The sequence below is a fragment of the Canis aureus genome, chromosome 2 (genome assembly GCF_053574225.1).
Source record: "Canis aureus isolate CA01 chromosome 2, VMU_Caureus_v.1.0, whole genome shotgun sequence".
NCBI lineage: Eukaryota > Metazoa > Chordata > Mammalia > Carnivora > Canidae > Canis > Canis aureus.
In genome coordinates, this window is record NC_135612.1 from 70,783,844 (window position 1) to 70,810,217 (window position 26,374).

The 26,374-nt window shown below is 44.5% G+C and overlaps 1 protein-coding gene and 1 long non-coding RNA gene across 8 annotated transcripts in view; one reads left to right on the top strand and one right to left on the bottom strand.

The window, feature by feature from the left end:
* The window catches only part of STX18 (syntaxin 18), a 120,070-nt gene that overhangs the window by 24,613 nt on the left and 69,083 nt on the right, over positions 1-26,374 (bottom strand). For 4 of the 5 annotated variants that reach the window (XR_013368271.1, XM_077878501.1, XM_077878490.1 and 1 more), the window contains exons 2-5: positions 22,540-22,607; positions 11,255-11,370; positions 9,413-9,511; positions 9,204-9,270 (exon numbers count right to left, since the gene is read on the bottom strand). Coding sequence is in view for 4 of the 5 variants with exons in the window: in XM_077878501.1 (XP_077734627.1) it covers positions 9,204-9,270; positions 9,413-9,511; positions 11,255-11,370; positions 22,540-22,607 (350 nt within the window). In the remaining variant the exon portion in view is untranslated. The remainder of the gene's footprint in view (positions 1-9,203; positions 9,271-9,412; positions 9,512-11,254; positions 11,371-22,539; positions 22,608-26,374) is intronic. The other variant, XM_077878511.1, reaches the window with a different exon arrangement.
* LOC144301470 (uncharacterized) lies at positions 2,683-26,151 on the top strand. 3 transcript variants are annotated; one of them, XR_013368294.1, is made up of 4 exons: positions 2,683-2,925; positions 16,036-16,711; positions 24,527-24,649; positions 25,858-26,151. It is a non-coding gene; the product is annotated as an uncharacterized LOC144301470 (long non-coding RNA). The 3 variants fall into 3 exon arrangements; XR_013368293.1 differs by lacking the exon at positions 16,036-16,711 and adding an exon at positions 23,317-23,491 and having other exon boundaries at positions 2,693-2,925; XR_013368292.1 differs by lacking the exon at positions 16,036-16,711 and having other exon boundaries at positions 2,703-2,925.

The window sequence follows — 26,374 nt, forward strand, 5'->3', positions numbered from 1 at the left end:
CTCTTTGTCAAGCAGGATATTCCCAGAGCTTGGAAGTTATCTCCAAGAACTGGCCCAGAGCCAGTTTCTTTGTAATGTGCCGAGTTGGGACATCTCACATGAGCTGGGTGAACCTTCTCCTGCACACCTTCTGGTCCTAGTCTGCTGAAAGTTTTTACTATGAAGGCTTCATGATAATTTTTGGGCGCACTCTTACAAAGAAGCAACATTCTGCCAGGCACACAAGGGCAGGAAGGACATGGCAGGCACTGGGAAGCTGGGTGTGTGACTGCTGGGTATTAGGATGGTCCCTGTATGCTGGAGAATTATTTGCCTATTTTAATAAAGAATTATTTTATATTTCCACAAGTCGTGGATGAGAGTTCCAGCGGTGGCACACCCCCTGACCCCGAACATCTGTTAGTTATCTTAGCCATTCTAATAAATGTGAGATGGTACCCTGTGTTTTTATTCATTTTGTTGTGAAACAATCACATGTGAAAAAATCTTAAGTACAATACAAAGAGCCCTTTCTCCTGAACCATCAGAAAGTAAGTTGCCAACCCAATGCCCTTTCACCTCTTGAGTATTTTAGGATTTCCTGAAAACAAGAGCATTCTTTGACACAACCAGAATACAACCATCAAAATCATGTTGATACACTACTTCCGGACTTTCCCTGGATCCCATTCTAATTGGACTAGTTGTCTCAATGACACCCTTTATAACAAAAAAATCCAGTTCAGAATCACATGGCACCTAGTTGTCATCTGTCTTCAGGCTCCTTTGGCTTAAACAGGTCTACAGTCTTTCCCTGAGTTTCATGACCTTGATACAGAATTGATATGCCAGTTATCCTATAAGATAGTCCCCAATTTGAGTTTGTCTGACCTCCCTTGAGGCTGGATGCAGGTTATGTATCTTCAGTATAAAAAGGGGATATTCTACTTACAGTCTTCTCTCTGCATCCTGTCAGGTTGTCCCTAATTTCACTTTGATCACTTGACTAAGGTGGTAGCTGCCAGGCTTCCTGATTGCAAAGTTACTCTTTCCTCTTCGTAATTATTAAGTTACGGTGGAGGGAGTGCTTCGATACTATGGAATTATCAATTTCAAACCTTCAATGACTCACTTCTACATTCCTCCATAGATGGACTCATGATGTCCTATTTAGTGGATCATCATCTGCCACTATCATTTATTTGATGCTCAAATTGTCTCTAACCTGGCCAGTAGAAGCCCCTTCATAGTGGCTTGTGTCCTTTTCCTGTCATCCTCTGAGTTCTTCCTTGCTGTCTGCTCTGACAAAATGTTCCAGGCTCATTTTATACTTTCTGTGTCCCAACCCCAGACTTAGCTGTTTCCACAGGGAGCTCTGGTTCCCAGAAGCTGAAACTGCTATGGAGAAGCCAAGATCTGAATGCAAAGTAGGCTTATTGCTACCAGGGTATCACCGCTTCCAGGCCCATTTGCACACCTATACATACTACTCATTTCCAACTGTATTTATTTCTCTATCTAGCTATGCAAACTGCAACCCATGAGTTCACACCAGCATCTCTCCTTCCAATCCAACACCACAGGGTTCATTCTGGCTTTTTCCTTTTCACTTCCCTGACGACTGTGAATCTTGGTTTGCATCATCCTTAAATGTTTACTTATTTGATCAGTACCCCTATATAACCAACCTATCAATTCCACTGTCACTCTGACCCCTACATGGGTGTGCCCCTCTCCTTACTCAGGCTCTGACCTGCTCAGGGAAACGTTGGCCCCCCACAGCACTCATCCACCCTACTCTGCCCTACTCCAGGGCTGCAATACTCAGTTGTTCAGGAAGAAGGGCTTAATTGACTTTTAAATAAAGGGCTCCTGTAATGTCTGTAATCCTTTGTGTCGAGAGTATGCTAATGTGCCAGTTTTCAATTTAAAATGAATAAAAGACTGCAATGCAGTAGACAGATGAAGTTGAGAGTTTTTTTTTTTTTTTTTTTTTTAAGCTATAAAAACAGATCTCATTATACACAGAATGTCTATTGCAATCCTCAGGGAAATTACAAATTAACTAGTTGAAGGCACTTTGGAAAAAAGTAATTTTTAAAAAGTCATCAGAAAGATCAGTTTATGCCCCATGATTTATTTAAATTGATTTTTCTAACTAAAGGCTGAGCATTTCACAGTTGCAATCAACATAGTTTCCACCTGGCCAACATCTGTTTCCAGGTCCCTCATTTGGAAACCTTGGGATTCGATTTAAAATTTAAGAAGAGTAGAAAGAGACAGAAAGAGGGAGGGAATCAAACTTTTCAGTTCTGAAACAAAATAATGTATGAAAGAAATTCTTAGCCTTACACAAAAGTTAAGAGGAAAGTGATTAATATTCCAGAGTGAAGTATGGCTCTTTCACTTCTTTTGCCCCCAACAAAGGTTCTTGGTAGAAAAAAGTATTTTCGGTATACATTATTATAGTAACATCATTTCAAAAGTGGCTTTCAGACTAAGGTATCCACTCTGGCACAGGTACTGTGCATTCCACAGAGCAGGAAATGCCTTATACTATCGTGAGTAAGCCATCTTCACACCCACACATATATCTACTGGGCATCGAGCCTCTGCTGCACAAAGTGAGGTCCACACATTGGTACCAGACTGAGCTGTTTGTTACTGGTCTGCTGTGAGAGAAGTATAAAACCCGAGAGTAAGCAAACATGTAGAGCCATCTGATATTGCCACGGAATCAGAAACATGTCCTGCTGACCAGCGTATAGGGTTCAGTTCAGATAGAGCTCTGGTGGCGGGGTCACTCGTGGCAGGAACTGTGAACCTGACTTGCACAGTGGAATACACATCTGTCACAATGGGCTGCAAACACCAAACACAAACAAGCTGTCCTTTGCCTCAGAAAGCCTGTTGTGAGCCTGGGGGTCACATCCAGAGGGCCAGATGGTAAGTATTTTAAGCTTTGTAGAACATATATGATCTCCATCTTGTATTCTTTTTTCATTCTTTTTGTTTTGCAAACCTTCAAAAATGTAACAACCATGTGCAGCTCGAGGGCTGTACAAAAACAAGCAAAGGCTAGACTTGGCCCACAGGCCACAGTGTGCTGATCCCCTGTTCTAGACAGTGAGTACTACAAAATCATGTGTGGGGAAACAAGGAGAGGTTGGTAAAAGGGAACAAACTGTCAGCTCTAAGATAAAGAAGATCTGAGGATTTAATGAATAACATCTTGACTACAGTTGATGTCACTGTACTGTAAAACTGAAACTTGCTGAGAGAGTAGGAATGAAACAGTCTCACCAAAGGAGGAGGAGGAGGAGGAAGAGGAGGAGGAGATGAGGATGACGTATAGGAGGTGATGGGTGTGTTACTGAACTAGAGGAGCAGGAGCCCTTCCACAGTGATCCCATGTATCAAATTACCACAATGCACACTTTCAATATTTTCCAGTGCTACATCAATTATACGTACATAACTCTGAAATTTTTTTTTTTTTTTTTTTTTAAAGATTTTATTTATTTATTTATTCATGATAGTCACAGAGAGAGAGAGAGAGGCAGAGACAGGCAGAGGAAGAAGCAGGCTCCATGCACCGGGAGCCCGACGTGGGATTCGATCCTGGGTCTCCAGGATCGCGCCCTGGGCCAAAGGCAGGCGCCAAACCGCTGCGCCACCCAGGGATCCCTTAACTCTGAAATTTTTAAAAGGGACAAAATCACTGCTATGGACCTCATATCATATCATACGACTTTGTGTTTTCCTTCATTTTTGTTATCATCGTTATCCTCCCCCATCATCAGCAAAATTTCTTGAGCTCTTACTATATGCAGGGTACTGGGTTAGAGCCTGGATATATAAAGGCAAAAGGCACAATGCTGCCCTCATCAAGCTTCCAGTCTAGCTGGGATGAAGGAATCTAACTGTGAACAATATTATGAGTATACTCTGCAAGTACCAAGTAAGTATGCTGAGGGTATGTGTTGCAAGAGTACCAGTGCCTTTATTTTTAAGCGGAGGAGGAAAAATGAAATGTAGTGAAATTTTTATCTTTTGTACCAACTTAAGGGAATAAATAATAAACTCAAGGCCATGACCCAGCCATGGGATTAGGGAGTATTTTCAGAAGGGTATTGGCCTGTGTTTCAGGAGGGCTGAGGAAAATGTAATCGAAGCACAAGGCAACGCAGGGACCTGGAAAACTCTTTACCCTAAGTGTTCCTCAGGCTTGTTTGACCACGGAAACTGTTTTGAGAGGAACATTTACTTAGGTCACCAGGATCTCCTCAGATACCTTAAGAAATTCTCACTTATATTATTCTTCATTAGAATTTTAACAGCAGATGTGCTAATATTCTGGAAATTAACTTGGAGCTACACTGATAATGCAGAAAGTGCTACAGAGGTGCCTAGTCCTTTCTCCGTAATGTTTCATTTCCCCCAACGTGAGAAAAAACCACCATCTCTCAGATGTTTGAACCTTCTCAACTCTCCCTTGAGACAGGAGAAAATAGCCCAAAGTTCCCACTCTAAGAACATCCTCGTACTACTGAAAGTAATGTGTTCAAATATGGGCCCAAACCAGCAAACTTTAAAGTGAGGTCACAATGGGCAGACACAGAACCAGATGCCACCCCCCTGCCCCGGATAAGCAAGAAATAGCGCTTTAAAAAGACAGGTCTTATATTTTAAAGTTTGAATGTGTTCCAGGACTCCTATAGAGTTTATTGTGCCTCCGCAGACAATCCTCTGAACTCACAGAAAAGAGTTTTCAGAGGTTTGTACTGATTTCTAGACTGCCACCTTAAACCTCTTCCCCAAGAACAAGCCAGTAATACAGAACCTGATTACTTTCTGAAAAGGAGAGATGTTTCTGATTAATTCAGATGGTTTTAGAGGATATTCCTGGGAGGGCATGTGATAGTTCAATTATAACCAAAATATTAGTGCTTTAAGGTAGTTGGGAGGATAACGGGGATATTTCAAACTCTTCTGGGACGACAAGGCCACTTGTGCCAGTGTTGTGTCCAATGGTGGCCCACAACCTTTCCAACTTACAAACTCACTGTGTAGATCTGAGAAGCCAGGAATGAGTGACCATGTCTCATTCCTTCCTTCATTCAAGAACCATTAATTGAGCACCTGCCCTGCAACAGGCTCTGATCAAGGTGCTGGGACCACAGAGATGGAAGACACAGTGTCCCTGTCTCCAAAGGACTCACAGTTTTCTAGCAGGAGAAAGAAGAGATATGTGACCCCAATAAAAGTTATCACCCTCATGTCCAGCTTAAGACAACTAGCAGCAGGTGCCACTGTCAACTCAAGATAGTACAGTTACTAGGGGAAGGAGAGAAAAAAGTCACCTTTAACAACGGCACTACCCTTCTAAGAAAACACAGTCTTAGAGAAAGGAGTAGCTGAGACTACTGCTGGCTTAATAAGCAAAACATTTCACCCGTTTTGGAATAAGCACCCTTTGCTATGAGAGATCAGTGTATTGTCACCATTGGGAGAAAATGAACACCAACAGAGAATCTTTTTTCCTACATTATGAAAAATTCAGAATAAACCATCAGTTCTTCACTAACACATATGCTTTACTTCAGTCAAGAACAAAAGAAACATGACAGTAGCAACTCTGCCATAAAACATGAGCAGTTGGGTTTCTCAAATCTATTTTATGAGAATGATTTTTATCAGTAACTATCACCAATCAAAACAGAATAATCCAAAAACAACCTACAAATCCAACTTGACAATAAAAACTCTGAGAGTCAACTTATCTTCAGGCAACCAGTCATTTATTTAACTTAACAGCCCTCAGTGATGGCTTCCCCAGCCCAGGAAGGGTATCATCTGCGTGGCAGGCTCGGGTGGCACAATGGCAGCTCTCCAAGAGCACGTGTGTTACCCCTACACAGTCGGGCATGTGATAGTTCAATGAAAGCCACACAGAAGGAGCTACTAGCATGGCCTGCAGGAGCCAGGAAGTCTTTACAGAGCAAGCAACATCTTAATTGGGCCTGGGAGGACAAATAGGAGTTTGCTTGCCAAAGGAACAGTGGGAAAGGGGCAGAAAATATGGAGATACAGGAGGGGCATTCTGGGCAGACATCAGCAAGGATTAAGGCATGAGGGCTTCAGAGAATAAGGCCTCTTTCAAACACAAAGTCACATATGGGGATCCCTGGGTGGCGCAGCCGTTTGGCGCCTGCCTTTGGCCCAGGGCGCGATCCTGGAGACCTGGGATCGAATCCCACATCGGGCTCCCGGTGCATGGAGCCTGCTTCTCCCTCTGCCTATGTCTCTGCCTCTCTCTCTCTCTCTGTATGACTATCACAAAAAAAAAAAAAAAAAAATGTCACATATGGTCAGAGCGGGGATCTGCAGGGACTGATCAAGAAGCAGAGGCTGCTGTCCGGTCATTGCAGGCCTTGGCTGCCATGCTGTGAAGTTCAGCCTCTGAGATGTGGGAAGCAAGGGAGTGGCAAAATTCTATGTGTGTTTTAGGCCAATGTCTTCTGGGACAAGGTGAGGAAAGAACTAAGGGCAGGCTGGACTACATTGTGAGGGTCACATAGTTATTTCCCCCAAGGTCTCTTGCTCAAAGTAATTGGCACAGGGCAGCTATTCAGCAGGAGACGAGCCTGTACTTGACTGTCAAAATGAGAACAACTCCCATCTGACTGATTTTAATTTGTCAAAACCTCTGCTGAGAATGAGGAAGTGAAGAGGCAGCAGCCAAAGCCTCTTCCCACTTTTACCTGGGGTACCTGCTAGGTCTCAAGTGTCAGGGTCTACTTGGGTGAGGAAGCAGAAACAGGCACCTCTCCCACTGGTGGTGCAGGTGACCTCTACCCTGTGTGGATGGTAAGTCACTCGAAGCCAGAGCCTGCCTTTCTCCTTCAGGATGGACCCTGGGTACCCCTCTACCTGCACTCCTCCCGGAGAGGGGACAGCATTCTTCCCTGTCATCCCTGTCCCAGATTCTCCTCTTTCTGTGTCCAACACAAAGGCCACTGTTTGAGAAGTCTGCTGTGTTACCCTGCCATTCAAGCCTTGGTTCAGCTGTGTGAGGCTGGGCCAGTATCCCAGATTCTCTGGGCCTCGATGCCCTCTATCAAACCAGATACTAGTATTTATTATTAGCAGAGTAACTGGGAGGATCAAATGAAACTACCACACTGGCAAACACAGGATGAATGCTTAACTGTAGGTAACCATCCAAACTAACATGTTAACATTTAAGATTTTATTTATTCATGAAAGACAAACAGAGAGAGAAAGAGACATAGGGAGAGGGAGAAGCAGGCTCCATGCAGGGAACCCGATGTGGGACTCGATCCCAGGACTCTGGGATCATGCCCTAAGCCAAAGGCAGATGTTCAACCGCTGAGCCACCCAGGCATCCCTATACCAGTGCATTTTGTTCTCAGGACCCAACAAGATAGGTATTTTAAATTTTTCCATTTTACAAGGGAGAAAACTAGAGTATAGAAAAACTGCCAAAAGTCACTCAGCTTGTAAGTGGCAGAGGCAGGTCTCGAACACTGGCTTTCTAGCCACAGAGTGTGAGCTCTGAGGCATGATGAGATGCTGCTCCGTCGCACCATTTCCCCTCCCAAACTTGCTCTTGGGCTAACTGTGACAAATCTTAAGTTGGCTTATTTCTCATGTTTCCACAGCAACCCAGATTGACTCTAAGCTCCTTGAGGACAGCAACTTTATCTCTTTATCTATCTATCCTCATCGTCTTATGTAATAAATAATTATTTGCTGACAGATGATGTGACTCATCTGCTTACTATCCCCCACAAATGCTTCTATTTGTTGGCATTACAATTTCAAATCTGTCTCACTAGGGCACAGAAGAGTTAATGCAGCAGGCCTAAGACTGCCCTCCCGGGGAAGGGCCTGTGTGCAGACTCAGCCCTGTGCTGGCGTCTGGGAACTGGGATTTCAGGAGGGTAGTGTGGTTTATGTGGAACACCTGCCTTCCTTCTGCGAAGTCTGGAATTTGTGCATGTGCCAACTAGAAGATGACCCTGTGACCAGCCTCTGGCTGGTAAGTTTCCAAAGAGCTTTCCCAGTGGGCATTTCACACAAGTTGTCATAAGTAATCATCCTGTGTGACTCCACTGGAGGAGACTCTTGGAAGCCCACTCCTGGTTTCCTTTGTACATCCCCATTCCCCTTTGTTGTTTGCTCTGCACCTTTTCACTGTTACAAATCTCAGCCGTGAATCCCGCAAGTCCTCCAAGCACACCATCTGCCCCTAGGGTGGTGCTGGGGATCTCAACATAAGAAGAATTAAGAAAATTGGTCCCCAGGTAGTATGTTCTGTTACCTACTGAAAGGATGCCCTAAAATCTTTCCAAGGCCAGTTTAAAAGTGGTCAAGAGTTGAAGCCTGGACCCAGCATTCCCCGCTCATTTAAGAATCCTATCTCAGGCTGGCTGACCAGCTGCAAGGGAAGTAGTTTTGAGTCCCTGTGTTCTAGAAGCTGGCATGCACCCCCCCAAGGGGAGGATGGGTCAGGAACAGACACATGCCCCGGCAGATCCTGAAGTCTCGCTCTGTTGCTTCTTGATTGTGGGGGCCTTGTGCAAGTCACTTAACCTCTTGGGGTTTTAATGTCCTCACCTGCAAAAGGGGATTGACAACAGCACGTGGCATCGAGTGAATGCTCTGTTAGAAAGGAGGCACATGACGAAGATGACCCGAGGAATGCCTCCCAGGGGAGCACTGGCTGCTGTGCCCCAGCTTTTGCCTCAGGAAAACACTTGAAGAGGGAGCAAGGAGAGGCAGCAGGGGCAAAGAGAAAGACACAAGATGGCTAAAACTGCCAGCCACCCAGCATTATTAACAGGAGATGGGCTGGAGCACAGATTCTGAAATAACAAGCAACCTGGACCCCAAGTGCAGCTTCGTCACCTCCTGACTATGGGACCTTGAGTGAGTTACCCAGCTTCCCAAGTGGCAGCCTCCTCATCTGGAAAATGAGGATAAGAATGGTACCTGCCCCACAGGGTGGTTGGGAGCTAATGACAAATCTAGTACAAATCTTTGTGCCTGGCACAAAGGCAGTGCTCCATAAGTCCTAGCTACAGCATTTTGTGAAAAAAATCCAAGTACCATATGTTGTAAAGCATAAGGACTCTATAAACATTAGTTGCTATCATTACTATTATTAGTTAAGGAACACCAGCAGAGACGATACTTACAGTCTTTTCTTATCCACCACTCGTTTAACTCGGATGGCTCTTTGTTCTGAGTAAAGTTTACATACTCCTGTTGTAGGGGAAAACACCAGAACAGAGACCATTTAAAACCGCTTCTCAGGCAATGGTGTCATTAAGTATAAGGAGACACTACCGTCTTCAGCTAGCAAAGCTAAATGTTCTATCATCTATCGTGAAATGCCACATTTGACCTTTAAGATAAAACGAAATACTTTTTAAGTAATCTTCGATGAAATCCAGAACTGCACTCCTGTGCTCCTTCACTTGCTGGGAGTGTATCTCCTTGTGGGCTGGAACAGAAAAGGACAGCAGTCAGACGTTTGTGTTCAATTACACAAGGAACAATTCATCAGCTTCCTCAGAACAGTTTCTTTATGGAAAGTATTTGTAAAAATACAGCAATAAAACAAGTCTGTGTCAAATGACATTACATTTTTAAAAGAGGAAGATTTATTGGGCTTCACAAGAGTAAAAGATTAAACTGCAGAAAACTATAGTCAAAGAATTTATGGTTTATTCCAGCACGCAGGGATCATAGTGGATGCTGCTGCTTCTTGAGAGCTGACCCCTTTTGTATTAACAGCATCCAATGCTTAAGCTGACCTTCAAGTAACACGTTTAAATCAGACTCAAGCCCCACGCTCCTCCTGCCTGTCTGGGCTGTTTTTCAGCTTGGAATGCCCTGTCTTCCCCGCTCAGCCACCCCCATTCTAAGGGCCCTTAACACACCAAGTCAAACCTTTCTTCTCAAAGAAACCTTCCTCGACTCTTTAGCCACAAGGATGCCTTGCTTCTGCAAACTATCATATCTGCTTAAGGTCTGTGCCATTTATTTTGGGAGGACAGCTCCCATTTACTGAGAGGCCAAGCATCTACTACACGCAGGCACTCTACAGTACTTTACATATATTACTGCTAATACAAAAGGCAATCTGGATGCCAGTTTACACAAAGAGAAACTAATAAGGTTCAGATTCAATAAGAAGCCCAAGGTCACATGGTTTGGTGACTTAAATGCTGATTTTAGTCATAAACACGTATTTTTAGGTTATTTCAATGAATGTATAGGCCCTTAAGGGTAGGGGACATGAATCATGGTTTTACTATTGGGCAGCTTAACCCATGATCATGTGATCATTCTGCATTCTGCAGATCCACGAGACTGTACACAAAATTCTGTGAGTGTGTGTATTTCTCTGGCAAGAAGGTCTATAGCTTTCATCAGACTCTAAGTGGCCCATCAGGGCTGTGACAGAAGCTTCCCAAATACAAGTTGGAGTCAAGAACATGGCAGCATCTGGCCACTTTGAGCTCTGTGCTATTTAATGTAACAGCTATCTGCCTAAGCACATTACAAAAGGGTCAAGGAAGATATGCAACTTGGGAAGCTATCTCACTGCCCCAGTAACAATGAGACAGCAGTGAAGGAGACGTGATACTAACAACCCTAGTGCCAGCTATGGCCCTAAGCATGCACTGAACACAACTGCATTCTCCTAACTTTAAGAGATACACCCTATAATTGTGTCCACTTTTCAGATGGAGAAACTGAGGTCCAAGGTGACTGAGTGACTTGCCCAAAGCCATATGGGTAGAATGTGGTGGAGCTAGGGTAGGCACCAGAGCACCCAAGGGTCCAGAGCGCAACTTTTCAGCGTGCGGGTCTGCTCCTCAAGTTTCATACTCCAGGTAGAGAGCTGAGAGAGCCCTCTTCTGTTCCAGTCCACACCTCCTAACTGCCACACAGAACACAGGGGTGTGCACAATCTGTCTGTTCTGGCCTTGTATCCTTAGGAAATGTCTCGTTGTGTATGAAGAACTCCTCTCCACCTCCCGCATCCCACCCATAGCCTGAATCATGGCCTTTTCATTAGTTTTTATAGCTGATCTTGAGAAAAGAGGAATTTTAAAGTTTTGAGACCTAAATCTGAATAGAAACACACAAGAGACCTCCAGCTGGGCATGCCCTCTGAACCTTGTCTGAGGCTTCACAAAGTCATGGTGGGCCGGCCATGTCCCTCAGAGCACCTCACCTTGTGTTCTCAGTTGCTGAATTGCTTCAGAGCAGGTCCTCATGAATGTCTGAGCATCCTGGTCTATCTGGTCTCGCTCTGTGTCTGTCATCCTTCCGTATTCAGACATGATATGGCTTAAAAAAAAAAAAAAAAAAAAAACAAGTGGGGAGGGGCACAAAATTTTAACGCAGCAGGAAATGACCACAAATGTTGTCTGGGTGGAGCGTGAAGGGAAGAGAAAGCTTTGCTATTGACATGACATTTACGCTGAGACTGGATGAAGAGGAACTGGGCAGGCTAAGAGGTGGGAGAAAATTCTAAATAGCAGAACCAATGGATATGAAGGCCATGAGGCAGAAGATGCTTTCTGTGCAGACCGACCTGCAGCAGCCAGTCCAGCAGCAGTGAGGTGAGCAGGGAGTGGGGTCAGGCACCGGGGCGTACAGGCCTGAGTAGGAATGTGGCCCCTGACTTTGAGAACAACAAGGCAGCTACTGAAGGCTCTTAGCGTCACCCAATGACAGACCTGGATTAATATTAGAAAGACGCTCTGGGTGCCACATGCAGAATCATGGGAGATTCTATCTGGAGGCTCTTGAGATATATGTGAGAAACTGTTTCAGGCTCATTTTTTCCATGTTGACAAGCGGTCTTCAAGACTCACAATAAAAGACCTTTTAGAAACATTTCATTTCTCCTGATGTTAAGTTAGAAAACTTTAATGTTACTGAGCTAGTGAGGGTGCTCACCCACACTAATGCACCATCCTGAAGCTCGAGATATGACAGTTAGAATGCCTTGCTTATCATCCTACAAGCTGGGCACATGTGCCAACATTACTATTAACAGGGATGCTGGCCGAGTATAATTAAACACTCTGGACATTATAACCGAAATTTAGAATCACAAAATATCAAGTTAAAAGGGACCTTTAATAATGTACAGACTCAACTCATTCCATTCCCATATACTAGCCCTGCCAGCTACTCACCCTCACTGAGAATAAAATACAAAGTCCTGGGGTGCCTGGGTGCCTCAGTGGTTGAGTGCCTGCCTTTGGCTCAGGTCTTGATCCCGGGCCCTTGGGACAGAGTCCTGGCAATAGGCTCCCCACAGGGTGTCTGCTTCTCCCTCTGCCTGTGTCTCTGCCTCTCTGTGTGTGTCTCTCATGAATAAGTAAGTAAAACCTTAAAAACAAAAACAAAAACAAAACAAAACAAAAAAACCAACTACAAAGTAGGGATTGCCCCAACCTGACATATGACCTACTTCCTGACATGCACCCTCCTGCCCGGCATTCTAACAACACTGGCTGCTTTGCTACCCACGATTAGCCAAACACACTCCTGACCCTGCCACAGCCTGGAACATCTTCTAGCAGATGCTCTTCCAAGAGATGTCTATATGTTTCCTCCTCATTCAGATCTCTGATCACAGCCAGCTTCCCTGAGCACCCCCTGCGCTCGCCCCCAGCACTGCCACTGTCGCTGATTCTTAAGTGCCTGTGCCGGATGTTACAGTACTGCCTCTGAGATCCAAAGTCACCTTCTACTCTGGTGTGTGATACAAGGACTGGGACACTCCAACATACTGCTACTCTACTACCATCTGTTCCTCACTCTGCTTCATATTCCTTACAGCACTTACCACTCCCTGAAATATTGATGTCTGTCTCCCAGGAGCACATAAGCTTCATGAAAGCAGGGATTTTATCCTCTTTCCTTTCTGTTTTCCCAAAACATAAAGTGGTGTCCAGCACATAGTAGGTGGGCTAACATTAGCTGAGCATCTAGCTTGCACCAGACATGACTCTCGATGCCTTACATGTATTTCATTCACTTATTTAATCCTTGCAATTCATCCATTTGTTCAATTTTTTTAATACAGAACCCCCATACATCAGGCACTGCAGTAGGGGTTGGGATTCCAAAGTTGGAACAAGACTTATTTCTAATCCCCACAGAGGGCGGGTACCAAACCACAGGGGAAACTGATACAGAAACGAGAGGCACAAGGAACTGCTTTGGACAGTGTTGGTCTGCAGGTGGAAAGGGGGACCCATGGGGAGAGAGGTCAGTTCATGCAGGGGAGGTGCCAGGCAGGCACTGAGGGAGACAGTCCCCACAGAGGACAGTGGGAAAAGACCTTCCACAAATGTCCAACCTGCAGGTCACTGTTGGAATGACCACACAATATTTGGTCCATACGAGGATAATCCTGAGCATGAAGGGGAAAATAGGAATGCACCAGGTGGTCCCTGCACACTGAGCATCCACACTGTGGCGCTCTCAGGGCTTCAAATCACTGCAAGGGGGAGCATACCACCAGCACACAGTCAGTGTCTCCACACTGAATGTCTAGCATATGTCTACTCCATTTTTCAAGGGAATGTAAATGCTATTGTGATAAATATACATGTATTTAAAATTGTACTGAATCTGTAACTGTAACAGCTATTTCTCCAATCTCAATAGGTTTCCCAAAAATACAATGATCACACAAATATTGCACTGTCAATTGGAGAGGTGCCCTTGAGGTACAGAAGCTGGGGACTGCTGGTATAGCCACTGGAGGATGTTAAACAGAGGAGTCTGCATTTTGCATGCGGTCTCCTGTGGTGGCTGGCCGTGGGGGCAGAGGAAAGCAGGAGCTGGGTGGTCTCAGTCTCAGCTAAGGGAAGAGACTCTGGGCTGATGCCAAGTCAGTGAGGAGGAGGCTCAGCAGCAGATCCGGGGAAGATGTACTAGGTAATGAGGACTGGCTGGCTAAGAAGGGAAATGAGGGCCCCGGGTCCAGAGCATGGAGGGCAGAGGTGTGGAAGGACAGATGTTCAGGTGTCAGGTCAGAGATGACACATGAAGCTTAGGACATGACAGAGAAGGAGATGGAGCAACTGGAAAGAGAGTTCAAACTCTTATTTTTCTGCGATAATTTAAAAACAGCACCAGCTATATAATGGGCATTTGAAATACAGTCATCAAAAGTAATGAAGGCTTGCTGGTGACATAGCCCCTTAAAATTAAGTATCACAATAACAAATTTATTACTGTTTGGAAAAGGTTACCTATCTGGCAAATAAATCCAAAAAAAATATATCCTCACAGGACATGCATGTAGAAATTCATCAAACTTTAATTTTATTTCCTCTATGAGGTACAGAGGGGTAATTTTATTACAGACCTCAATTTACCAAAATATTATTCAATTAAAGGAGACCAAGTTAGGTATAGGTCTAGATTAGTCAATTTACTTCAGCGAGAAAAGAGGAAAAGAACTGGGTAGTAAGTTTATTCACTGGTTAAGAAATACAAAGGATTTTTTTTTTTTTTTTTTTTTTTTTTTAGTTATTTGACCAGTATAAAGGGGCAAGTTCAAATTTGCAAAATGCCATTGACACTGTGCTTATTACTTTAATATGCAGTTAGATGCTTCCTGAGGATACAGAAGAGAAGGGATAGTATAAATGATTTTTCTTTAAGAGTTATTTATCTATTTTAAAAAGAGAGAGAATCTCAAGCTGACTCACTGTTTGTTGAGTGCAGAGCCTGACACAGGGCTCAATCTCATGACCCTGAGATCATAACCTACCCGGGCTGAAATCAAGAGTTGGACACTGAACCGACTAAGCCACCCAGGTGCCCCAGTATAAATGATTTTGTACTCTGTCAAAAGTTACTGAAAAGATATGGACAAAAGTTAAAGGCTACAATCTTATTTTTGCTATAAATATTACGTAGGGGCAAGTAGAGTACCTGTCCATAGTATAAGCCCAATAGCACGGAATTATCCTGTTAATGTCTGGGCTACAGATACAAACAAATACAGACCTTGTTCTCAATAAACTGCATCACAATAGAGATCATTCACAGGCTTATATAGATTCTTTTACACCACAAAGGCTAAATGTTAATAAAGCCTTCTGTGCATTAACACTTCTCGTTGTGCTAAGTGCTTCACAGACATTTACCCATTTAATTCTCACAACTCTACAACGTGGGTGCTATTACAATTCTCATTTTATATATGAAGCAACTGAGGCACAGAGAGGTTAAGTAACTTGCCAAGGTCACACAGCTAGTAATTAGCAGAGTTGTAATTCAAACCAAAGCATCCAGTCTCTGGAGTCTATGCTCTTAAACCACCACCCAGGGGATCTCTCATGTCAAAAAGGAAACAGAGTACAGAAGAAGAGAGGATGATTTTTTCCCCCCTAGTTAATGGCGAGGAAGGTGATCTATGAACCAAATCTTGAAAGGCAGGATAAGGCCATGGGGAAACAAGAGTAGACACTCTTAGTAAGAAACAGATTGGAATCAGGAGAGAGAAGCCTATCTGGAGAACAGTCCGTGGTTCTACCTGGCCAGAGCACAGGACAGGTAGAGCAATGGTGGGCCTCTGGAGCTCATCGAAGGAATTTCATTCTGTAGCTTACAGAAGGGCTGAGCCTGATGAAGATGAATATGGCAGAATCTCGTTAGATGGAGTAGAGGGGAAAGATCAGGCAATGGGGTACCAAAACGAGGCAACTGTCTCCCAACTGCTGTGTAAAGGGTTGGGGCTGGTGCATTTCTGTTAGACTGAAGTTTAAGAAAGGAGCAAGGGCAGAGCCTGGGTGGTGGTCAGCTGGGACTGGAAAGAGGAGATGGATCTGAGACATAAAAGTTTCAGAAACGGCACAGCATCATCAGATCCTGGAGACCAGCAGTCATCGATAGAAACAAGGGACACATAAGAAAGAGAAAATGAACTGGAAATATGAAAGAAAGAAACCACTATTAACGCTTATCCTTACAATGCAGTTCAGAAGGAGAGAAGTAATGCTCTGGAGACCAAATGTTCCATGACTGACACTTCGTTCTGAAAAAAGAAACCAGGGCAAATGGACTTTTCAAACCATTTGGTGATAAAATCTGGAGAAATGAAATTTTAAGTAACAAAGGCTGGCTCTCTAAATTCTATGATCTACGAAGGAAAAAGGGGAGTCCCTGTGACACGTGGTACAGCCCAACAGAGAGTGAGACACCAGTGCCATCTACCAACCCCACGTACTGACTGCTTTCACATGATGGGCACTCAGAAAAGACTTGCTTGCAATGGGATCTTTGTTGACTTGATCTGACCACTTTAATCCCAATCTCCAGAGGGCCACTCGGCAAAGTCTGGTTCCAGGAGGGAGGCCAGGAGGGGGAAGTCACAAGAGCAGAACTGTGTGGAGTCAAAGCCAGAGGCCATGGGCATGGAGGACCACCAGTCAACCACTCACTGTTTTAGCTGACTTCAGGAACAAGTAGGGATTGGACTGACAGAGATCAAAATATAGGCTTGATCATAAGACTCAACTCAGGTGGCCCCCAATGGCATTTGGCAAGTGTGCTGCATGTCCCGGCCACACATGCCCTTTCACGCTTCTGGCTGGCTGTTCCTCGTCTTTTCTGTGCTCTTCAAACTGCCAGCTCCTTATGCTCCATCTTCAGGGTGAGTAGTTACCATTTCCTGCTCTCTGAGCACAGCCCCAGTCTCTCTCTCATCTTCCTCTGGGCCTGCGGACATTGCCTTCTCTCTGCTGCCCACGGCTAAATGCCCACCTCCTGGCTCTGCTATCCACCTGGCCCAGGTCGGCCCCGCAATGCTACTCCCCTCCCCTGTGCCATCCACCTTTAAAGGAGGGCGGTATGTACGCGGTGCCCAGAGTGCCTGCACAGAGTGAGCACTGCTTGTACTCGTTACTAATAGCATTTTTTTTTCCCTGTCTACTGGATCTTTCCCAATAAACATGGTGTCATTTCTCTCAACTCAAAACAAAATCAAACCTTTCAACTCCATGTCTCCTATCAGCTAATCTCTCCCTTCATTTGGGTAAGACTCTTGTCAAGTTTGCATCCCACTCTCCATTTTCCTGACCCAATCCAAACAGGCTTCACTCTCCTCACTCCACCACCATCCTCACTCCCAGGGACATCCAGGGCCCCCACACTGGCTCAGCCCTTACCCAGTCACTCTAAACACACTAGACGGAGTGGATGGCTTCCACTCCCGGCCTTGTGTTCCTCCTCTGCCCTCAATGACTCCACTCTCCTGATTTCCTCCAACTTCATTCACTGCTTGTGTTCAGGCTTTTTGTTGACATCTCTTAGCCCCCTGAACACTTAAAGATGGTCAGTTCATAGCTTGGTCCCTGAATTTCTGCTGTCAACACTGCTCGCTGGGTGAGGCAGTCTGGTCTCCTAGCTTCAGCAGCACAAATACCAGCTTTATGCTTAAAAGTCTCAAACTTCTATCTCAGCCTGAACCTCTCCTGGAATTTGAGACCTGAATATCCAACTGGCTACCCAACACTTCCAGCCAGACCTCAGACTCACCTTGAGGAATACACCCCCATACTGAGCCCTGGGCCTGCTCTCCTCAAACCTGCACCTGCTACAGGCCTCTCTATCCATGAGGACAGCACTCCCGTTCCTCCCAGCTGCTCAGGCCTCACACCTCACATCCTCCCCTTCCCTGCTTTTCTCTCCCAGCTCCCGTCTAATCCATTAACAAATCTCTTTGGCTCTACCTTCAGAATATTTCCTCACTGTTACGTCTCTGGTCATGGCACTGACATCCCTCACCTGGACTTAATGATAGCTTCCCAGAGTGTCTGCTGCTGCAGCCTATCATAACATACCAGCTGTACTGACCCTGTCACAGACTCAGTCATGTCCTATCACTCTTCCTCCTCTGTACAAGACCTACCTAGCAATAAAAGTCAAGGTTCTTGCCAAAATTGACAAGATCTTTAAGATGACCTACAAGATCTGGCTCCTGCTGTCTCTCTGAGCTCATCATCACTTACACCCCAATCCCTCTGTCGTCTTGCCTGCTCCTGTGATGTTCCAGACACGCTCCTACATCAGGATCTTTATACTTGCTGGCTGCCCTCTTCTGGACTGTTCTTCCCCCAGATATCTACATAAACTGATCCCTTACTTCCTTTAGGTGATTACCAAATGTCCCCTTCTTAAGGAGGCCTTCCCTAACCTACCTTTATAAGACTCTTTTCTGACATGTTCTAGCCACTTTCCCCTCCTCCTTGCCCTTACCTAACTCTAACATTCCACATAGTTTACTTTTTCTTTGTCTGTCTTCCCCCACAAAAATATAAGTTCCACAAAGGCAAGGACTTTTGTCTGTTCACTGCTGTGTCCCCATCAAGAGCAATGCTTAGGATCTGCAAGGCTGATAAATCAGTACATCATAATCAAATACTTTTTGAATAGTCTGACTCAATCCATGAGGCGACTGCAGAGCAGGCTTGATACATGGCTGCAACTATGCTCCTTACGAGGCCCCTCCCCCCTCAATTTCAGCCCACTCCCCAGACCTGTAGGCACCCTTGCAAAGCTCTTCCAGAGCCTTCCCTGGAAAAGCCACTGCATCCATCCTGATGGCAGGCCCCTCCTAAGAGAAAGGGAGGAGTTAGCTGGGAGTTCTCCATTCCAGCTACCAGGTAGGTCCCCTCTTCTCCCTGGCACCTCCCCACTCCCCAAACCCAGCTGCTCATTTTCTGGGGGAGAGCTGGGAAAGACAGAAGGAAGCCCCTGGGGTTCTCAGAAATAGATGGCCCCACCCTCAGGAGAACTTGGAAGGGAGACGAGTGGTTTGCTATCCCAACACTCCCCAGCATATTGTTTGCTGAACTAGTTTGGCCTAACATGGTAATGCTGGTAATGCTAACAGAATGTGCCCTCCAAAAGGTGCGTGCTCCATCCCTCCTCCCATCATAGCATGGGAGGGAGAGCAGGGAGGAGGGGGCGCTCCAGCCTTGTACTCCTTCCTCATAGAACCAGTCTCATCAGAAAGGGAGGCCAGAGGGGTCAGGGACACATAAACAAGAAGGGTACTCACTTCCGAGTGAACATACACCCTGTGGGCAGAATGGACCTACAAATGACCAATTCCAAGAACATTAGATTAACATCCTCCTACTCTAGATTTTGATTTAATGGAAACTCAGCTCAGTGAAACTGAAAAGGTCTAAAGGTTAATTTGATAAAACTGATCACTCAATTAAAAGGTGATGTTCCTTTAGGAACATTATACATTAACCTTTTAAGCTGGAAATTGAAGTATAGTTATTCTATTAGTAAAAACAGAAACCAAAGAAGTTTTCCTCCCAAGTAGTATTGTTTTGTTGCCAAGCCATTGCAGAAAAGGTACATCTACCAGAAGTGGAGACGTTATTTTTAATTAAAATCATTTAAGACATCCAGCCAGAGGCTACCTCCATTGCATGCTGTTCTGCTCTAGTAAAATGTCATTACAAAAAAAAAAAAAAAAATGAAATGGGTCAATAAAGTCTGAGCTCTACATTATGGAAAAAATTACAGCTTCCTAATTATGTCAAACTAACAAAGCTTTATGAGTCTGAAGGCAATTTTTCTTTCAATTCCACGTTCCTACTCCACCCAAAATGTTCTGGCCATGGCCAGCATAGCACACTGGGGGCAGGGGTGGTGTAAAGGCAGGCTGCAGAACGTTCACCACTGTCTAGGAAGGGATTGGGGGGACTTGATGAGGGCCAGTAAGGGAAGCCACCCTCCATCCAGAGAGAATGCCAGTCACTTAGGGTGTTTCTGTGTCAATCAGTTTCCCTAGTGTCACCCTAAGTGCCTGCCCCAGCCCCCTCCCATGGGAGAAGGGCGCCTTTTCCGATCAGGAAGCTGGCAGAGGAACCAGGCACAGACATGGACATGCACATGCACCCAGCCATGGCTACTTGCTCTCTTTCCTCTCTGGAATCTGCTTGCTTACAGAAAGCAGAAGCCCTGGGATCTTCTTTTCTCTCATATGCTGTATAGGGGCTTGCCCCTGGCTCTCCATGCTCCAGGGACTGCAACCATTCAGTGGGTATAATGGCTGAGTGAGTCTGTCTAATTCAGGAGCCTTCAATAAGGCAGCTCACTCTCAGACCTAAGCTCTGCCACCCTAGATTTTATCAGTGAGCAAGCTGATAACTCGTTCATCTCCATCATGTTGACCTAACCCTGCATCATCCCATCTCTCTCTCTCTCTCTCTTCTCTCTCTCTCGTTCTCTCTCTCTCTCTTTCTCCCCCACCTCCCTCCCACCTCTCTCTGGCAGGAAGGAGAGGTGAGTTTTTAACTGCCCACCCCTATAACTTCATCACAGATCACATGGGGTTCCAGTGCAGTTACTCTTCATACCAAGGGGCTTCTCTGTGTCAGGAACTTGAACACATCTCATCTAATCCTCATAAGAGCATCATCCACATTGTATAAAAAAGAAAACAAGCATGAGATGTGAAGTGAGCTCTAGACACTGACGTGACTAATACCTGGCAGAAGTAGGGCTGAACTTAGGTGTGACTGCCCCCCACAAGCTCACGCTCTGTCAAAGGGACCATTAACAGGGGCAGGAGTGGAACTCAGAATTCATGAGTTGGCAATGAATAGCTTTAAAGAATAGGACACTGAGTTTCCATAACAAGGTAATAGAGCTGTCAAGACTAAGAAAGCCTCAGGAGCTAGAGCTCTATCTGATGCTCAAGACACATGACCAGTTAAATGGTAGAGCAGCACCAGTCCTTGGAGACCCCAAATGTCAGTCTGAATGTCTGCTGCAGGTACCTGGGAAAGAGGAAGCCCTGGGCCAGCAGCCAGCTATACTGGGTGACATCAGGAAGAGGACTCAGAGTGGTCTGGGAACACAGACACACAGTGTATGGGAGCCGAGAAGTAAATGCCTTCATATCACTATTATAATCAAAAGTTTAAAACTACTGCAAAGTTACAGAACAGCACCCTTATAAAATAATCTTACAAATGCATGGAAATTCACTGTCTTATGTGAATCTCTCAACTAGCTGGTGAGGGATTATCAACCCTTCTGTTTAGAGCAGAACTTTATAAGCTTTTTTTGAAAAGGGCCAAATAGTAAATACATTAGACTTTGCAGGCCATGTAGTCTGTCACAATCATTTAATTCTGCTGTTGTAGTACAAAAGCAGCCAGAGATAATATGTCAATGAAAGGGTTTGGTGGTATTCCAATAAAATTTATTTATGGACACTCAAATGTGAATTTCATGTAATTTTCAAATGTAGTAAAATCTTACCCTTTTCCCCCAGCCATTTCAAAATGTAAAAACTATTCTTAGTTCACAGGCTGTACAGAAACAGGCAGCCAAGGTGGACATTGTTAAACCCCTGGTTTGGAGAAGACATCGGTTTTACAGATTAAGGACTTTCTCAGGCTCACAAGTGGCTAACGAGGGAGTGGGGTGGCTTGAATGAAACCGACCTTTAACACACTTGCCTTGTTGGATGCCTTTTCAAGGCAAAGGGAAGTTAACCATGGATTTCCAGGAAAGGCCTCTACAACCACTGGTGTAACCTAAGTTGTCAGTTACTCAAGGAAGGAACTGGACAGAGAGGTTTATGCCAATTTTGTTTAAGTTTTCCAAAATGACTATAGCTTCCATTTTCATGAACCATAAAATTAGTCCTTGATACATACACACCTCTGGAAATGAAATTTACACTGCCATCTAGTGTTGAGCTATTATTTTAACTGAGAACTTAAAAACAAGGTCATCTTGGCAGTATGCACTACGAGTAATAATTTTACTACATTCCAAAATTATACAAATGAAATACACTTAGAAGTATAAAGTTGCCTATGATGACATTTCATATATCCCATCCAACCTTCTCATTAATTCACACAGTACCCTTGAGACTGAGTCCTACAGTAGACGGGTGCACCATCACCAGGTGCAAATGAAGGTCCAGGAAGCCCAGGCGACAAGAGATTTCCCTGTAATGCTCCTGCATCTGTTGAGAGCTGGAGTCTTATTCTGGAAACTATTCTATAAGTCTCAATCAAAATGCTTTCTGTCCTTTGAAAAAGCATCCAAACCAAACTCTCTCTAGATTAAGAGTTCTTGTCATGCACATTTATATGACCTGCATCATCCTATCACTTGTTCAATAAGCACATACTGAGAAACTGTGTCTTATTCACGTCTGTTTCACAACGTATACAGTACATGTAGAGATACAAACGTGGGGGCATCAGCATAGAAGATTATGCTGTCGGGATATCGTGACCTCAAGGGTGTGCAGGATAGCAGAGCCTACCCAGGATACATGAGCTCCTTTCTGCTCTGCAGAAACCACCACTAAATTGACCCTCCCCTCTACAACTCTGGGTGGGCAAGTAAAAAGTAAGGACAAAAGGCTCAAAAGGAATATAGGTATGGGAAAGAACTCAGTTACCAAAGCCATGGTAAAAAGTATGCACTTACCTATAAGCATTAATATAATCTTTCCTGTGTTCCAGAAGAAAATCTCTCAGTTTGCCAATGTGTGAAATCTAGAATTAAAAGAAAGCAAATAATTTATATAGATAGGCATGTTACACTTACCTGCAATAAATTTTAAATTAATAGAGGATAGACTACAGGTTGTAGACAAATTTTGAAGCTACAAACTGGGCAACTTTGGTTTGGGCTTCTCATATATAGTTGAGCCTTCAACAATGTGGGAGTGATGGGCACCAACTCCCCCTACCAGTAGAAAATTCCTTATATAACTTTTGACTCCCCCAAAACTTTACTAGTACCCTATTGACTGGGAGCCTTACCAATAACCTAAGCAGTCAGTTAACACATATTTTGTATGTTATATGTATTATATACTGTATTCTCGTAATAGAGCAAGCTAGAGAAAAAAAATGTTACTAAGAAAATCATAAGGAAGAGAAAATCCATTTACAGGACTGTACTGCATTTAACATAATAAAATCCACGTGTAAGTAGACCCATGCAATTCAAACCCATGTTGTTCAAGGGTCATCTGTCATCATTAACTAGTTGGATAACTCCCAAATTCCTGGGCTTTGGTGTCTCATTGACAGTTCCTTCTTCCCGTAAGTGTTGTGATAGGATCTAAGACGTTAGGAAGAGATTACCTCTATGGAACTTCAAGATTATATGAGATAATGCATGTCTAGTAACTATATAGCATGTGCTCAGTAAAGACAAATTCCTTTCCTTATAAGTGTCATAACTAAAATTTTATAGACAGATACTCCTCCTTGAGAGTGTTCTGAGGATGGATTCTAAGGCTGAAGATGTCAAGTTTATAGACAGGGCTCCACAGAGCAGCAGTTAAAAGCTTCAGGGGCAATGACAGATCCCTACACAGCAAACCTCCATCTTCCCAATGGCCAACTTCCACAGATGAACAAACACAAAGGTACAAAGGACTGTATTTGTGACCACTGTTATCTAGTATAATAAAACCCCACTCAATAGCACCTCCCATGTGTCAGGTACTACATGTGGAGATAGGGATTACAAAATTAGTAAAATAAGGGATGATCCCTGGGTGGCGCAGCGGTTTGGTGCCTGCCTTTGGCCCGGGGCACAATCCTGGAGACCCAGGATCGAATCCCACGTCAGGCTCCTGCATGGAGCCTGCTTCTCCCTCTGCCTGTGTCTCTGCCTCTCTGTCTCTCTGTCATGTGTGACTATCATGCATAAATAAATAAAATCTTTTAAAAAAATTAGTAAAATAAAATAAAAAGAGGTAGGAATAAAACTACAACCATGTTGACAAATACAAAAGTGTTTCCAGAAGGAAAGAATGATTGATTAAGCCAGTGGCCAGCTCTGTCCTTTGACCACTGCTCACACTAGCTTCTGCCTAATGTTCTTTGTACTTATTCCAAACATATATAACCCCAGCCTCGAAGGGTCCACTGAACTTTCATCTTTTCCATGGAAGTTTTTCTGTCAAGGCCAGGTCAGGCTAAGTTTCACTTTGCTCTCAACTTGAAAGCACTTCTGTATACCACTCACATGGCACTAAATTACACATGGCCACGTCTTCTGGCTTTTCTGTCAGTGGGACGATGAACTATGTGGGAACAGGCGGGGCTGCTTCCCCAAAGTTCCAAGCACAACATAGGATCCAGGGGTGGTCACTAAGTATCTGTGGAACCAGTCTATGTCTAAGTACAAAGACAGTATTTATCACAAGGGAAACATTCAGCGTTTGTCTGGAGATAAGTAAATAGGTTCCGTTAAATTTTCTACAAATTCTAGATAAATAATAAATATGGTTCAGAAAAGTACCTTCAGGCATCTGAAGAGCAGGAATCAAACTAAAAATGAAATATGGCCTTAACATTCACTTATTTACCAGGTAACAAACAAGGGTTTAGAGTCTGCCTGACATCCCTGGCCCCGTGAGGTACACTCACTCACACAACCTCGTTCTCTCCCCCAGGGCCCTGTTGTGAGCACGGGCGGCACTGCTCTCCAATGTTAACCAGTTTGGGAAAGTGAACCTCACAGAAGCTAAGTGATTCATCCAAAGTGAGACACACAGAGCACGCGGCAGAGCTTAAAGGTAAACTCAGGACAGTCCGAGTTCAAATTCAGCATGTTTTCCTGGACAACATAGCTGCCTTCCTCACACCCTTATTCCTATTTTCCACTTAAACTGCATCATAAAATCTGATTTCTAAGACAGTGAGGAAAATATTTAAGGGAAGTACAAACAGGTGTTTACTGTACAACATATAAGATTTGATTTGTTATTCTCCTGTTTTAAACTTTCAGTGTTTCTATCTTCTTCCCCAAGCCGTACTGACAAGGGGCCAGGTAAACAGTACACAGTAGTCAAGTGGATGGCTTTAGTACATTTGGCAGTGGTGGATTCTGGATTTAAAATATGCTGCAGCCAAAGGAAGTAGCTCTGTCAGCAGTCACCTCCAGGCCTGAACAATGGGGTCAAGTCCAAGCTCCCATAAAGCCCTCAAGGCCCTTCACAGTATGGCTCTAAAGATCCCGCTCACACTCCCCACCAGGCTCCAGGTCCCAGGGCTCCCTGCACACACACCCAGATGGCTCTCCCCTTCCCTGGAGACCCACCTCCCTCCTTCGCAAACGTCTCCTCTTTCAAGATGCTCTTTTCCTCCCAATTCTGCATCCCCAGGCACAGCCAGACCTCATCACCTACAGAATGTGGCACGTGTACCTATTTCAGCACCCCTTCTTCAGGGGACCACAATGACTAGCTTTATTTATTTTTTTAAGATTTTATTTGTTCATGACAGACACAGAGAAAGAGAGACAGAGACACAGGCAGAGAGAGAAGCAGGCTCCATGCAGGGAGCCTGACACGGGACTTGATCCCGGGTCTCCAGGATCATACCCCAGGCTGAAGGAGGTGCCAAACAGCTGGCCATCAGGGCTGCCCCCAATGACTAGCTTTAGACTGATTTCCCTATACCAGACGGCCAGCTCCTGGAAGGTGAGAGGCTGTTTCTCTTACCCATAACTCATCAGGCACAGATTCTAGAGCAAAGCAGAGCCTCAAAAACTTTCATTGTATGTTGAATAAACAATGGGTACCAAATAACCCCCAAAGGATTACATTTACTGTTGTAGGCAGTGTAATGCCACTCTCTCCCCCAAAGACGTCCAAGGTGTAATCCCTGGAACCTGTGGATGTATTATGTGACAGACTAAAGGAGAATTAATGTAGCACATGGAATTACAGTTGCTTGTCATTTGATCATAAAATTTTAAGGGAGATTATCCTGAATTTTCCAGGTCTGCAGGCCCTGTAATTTCACAAGCATCCTTAAACGTGGAAGAGGGAGGCAGGCGACAGAGGGAGTGTCATGAAATGGGAGAAGGACTCAATCTAATGCTGCCTGCTTTGAAGATAGAGTGGAAGAGACAAGGAACGTGGTCAGCCGCTAAAAATTAGGAAAGGGAAGGAAATAGATTCTCTTCTACAGTCTCCCCAGAAAAGAACACAGTCCTGCCAACACCTGGATTTCAGCCTAGGAAGAAAGACCTCTGTCTACAAAATCATAAGATAATAAATTTTTGTTGTTTTAAGCCACTGGGCTTATGGTAATTTGTTACAGCCTTAAGAAGAAACTCATACACCTTGTCTTAGTTTAAACTGCTGTTAACAAAATCCCACAGGCTGGGTGGCTTACAGGACAATACAGTATCACAGTTCTGGAGACTGGAAAGTCCTAGATCAAGGGCCAGGAGATTTCCTGGGGTGTGGTTGAGAGCCCTCTTCCTGGTCTGCAAATAGCTGCCTTCTTGCTGC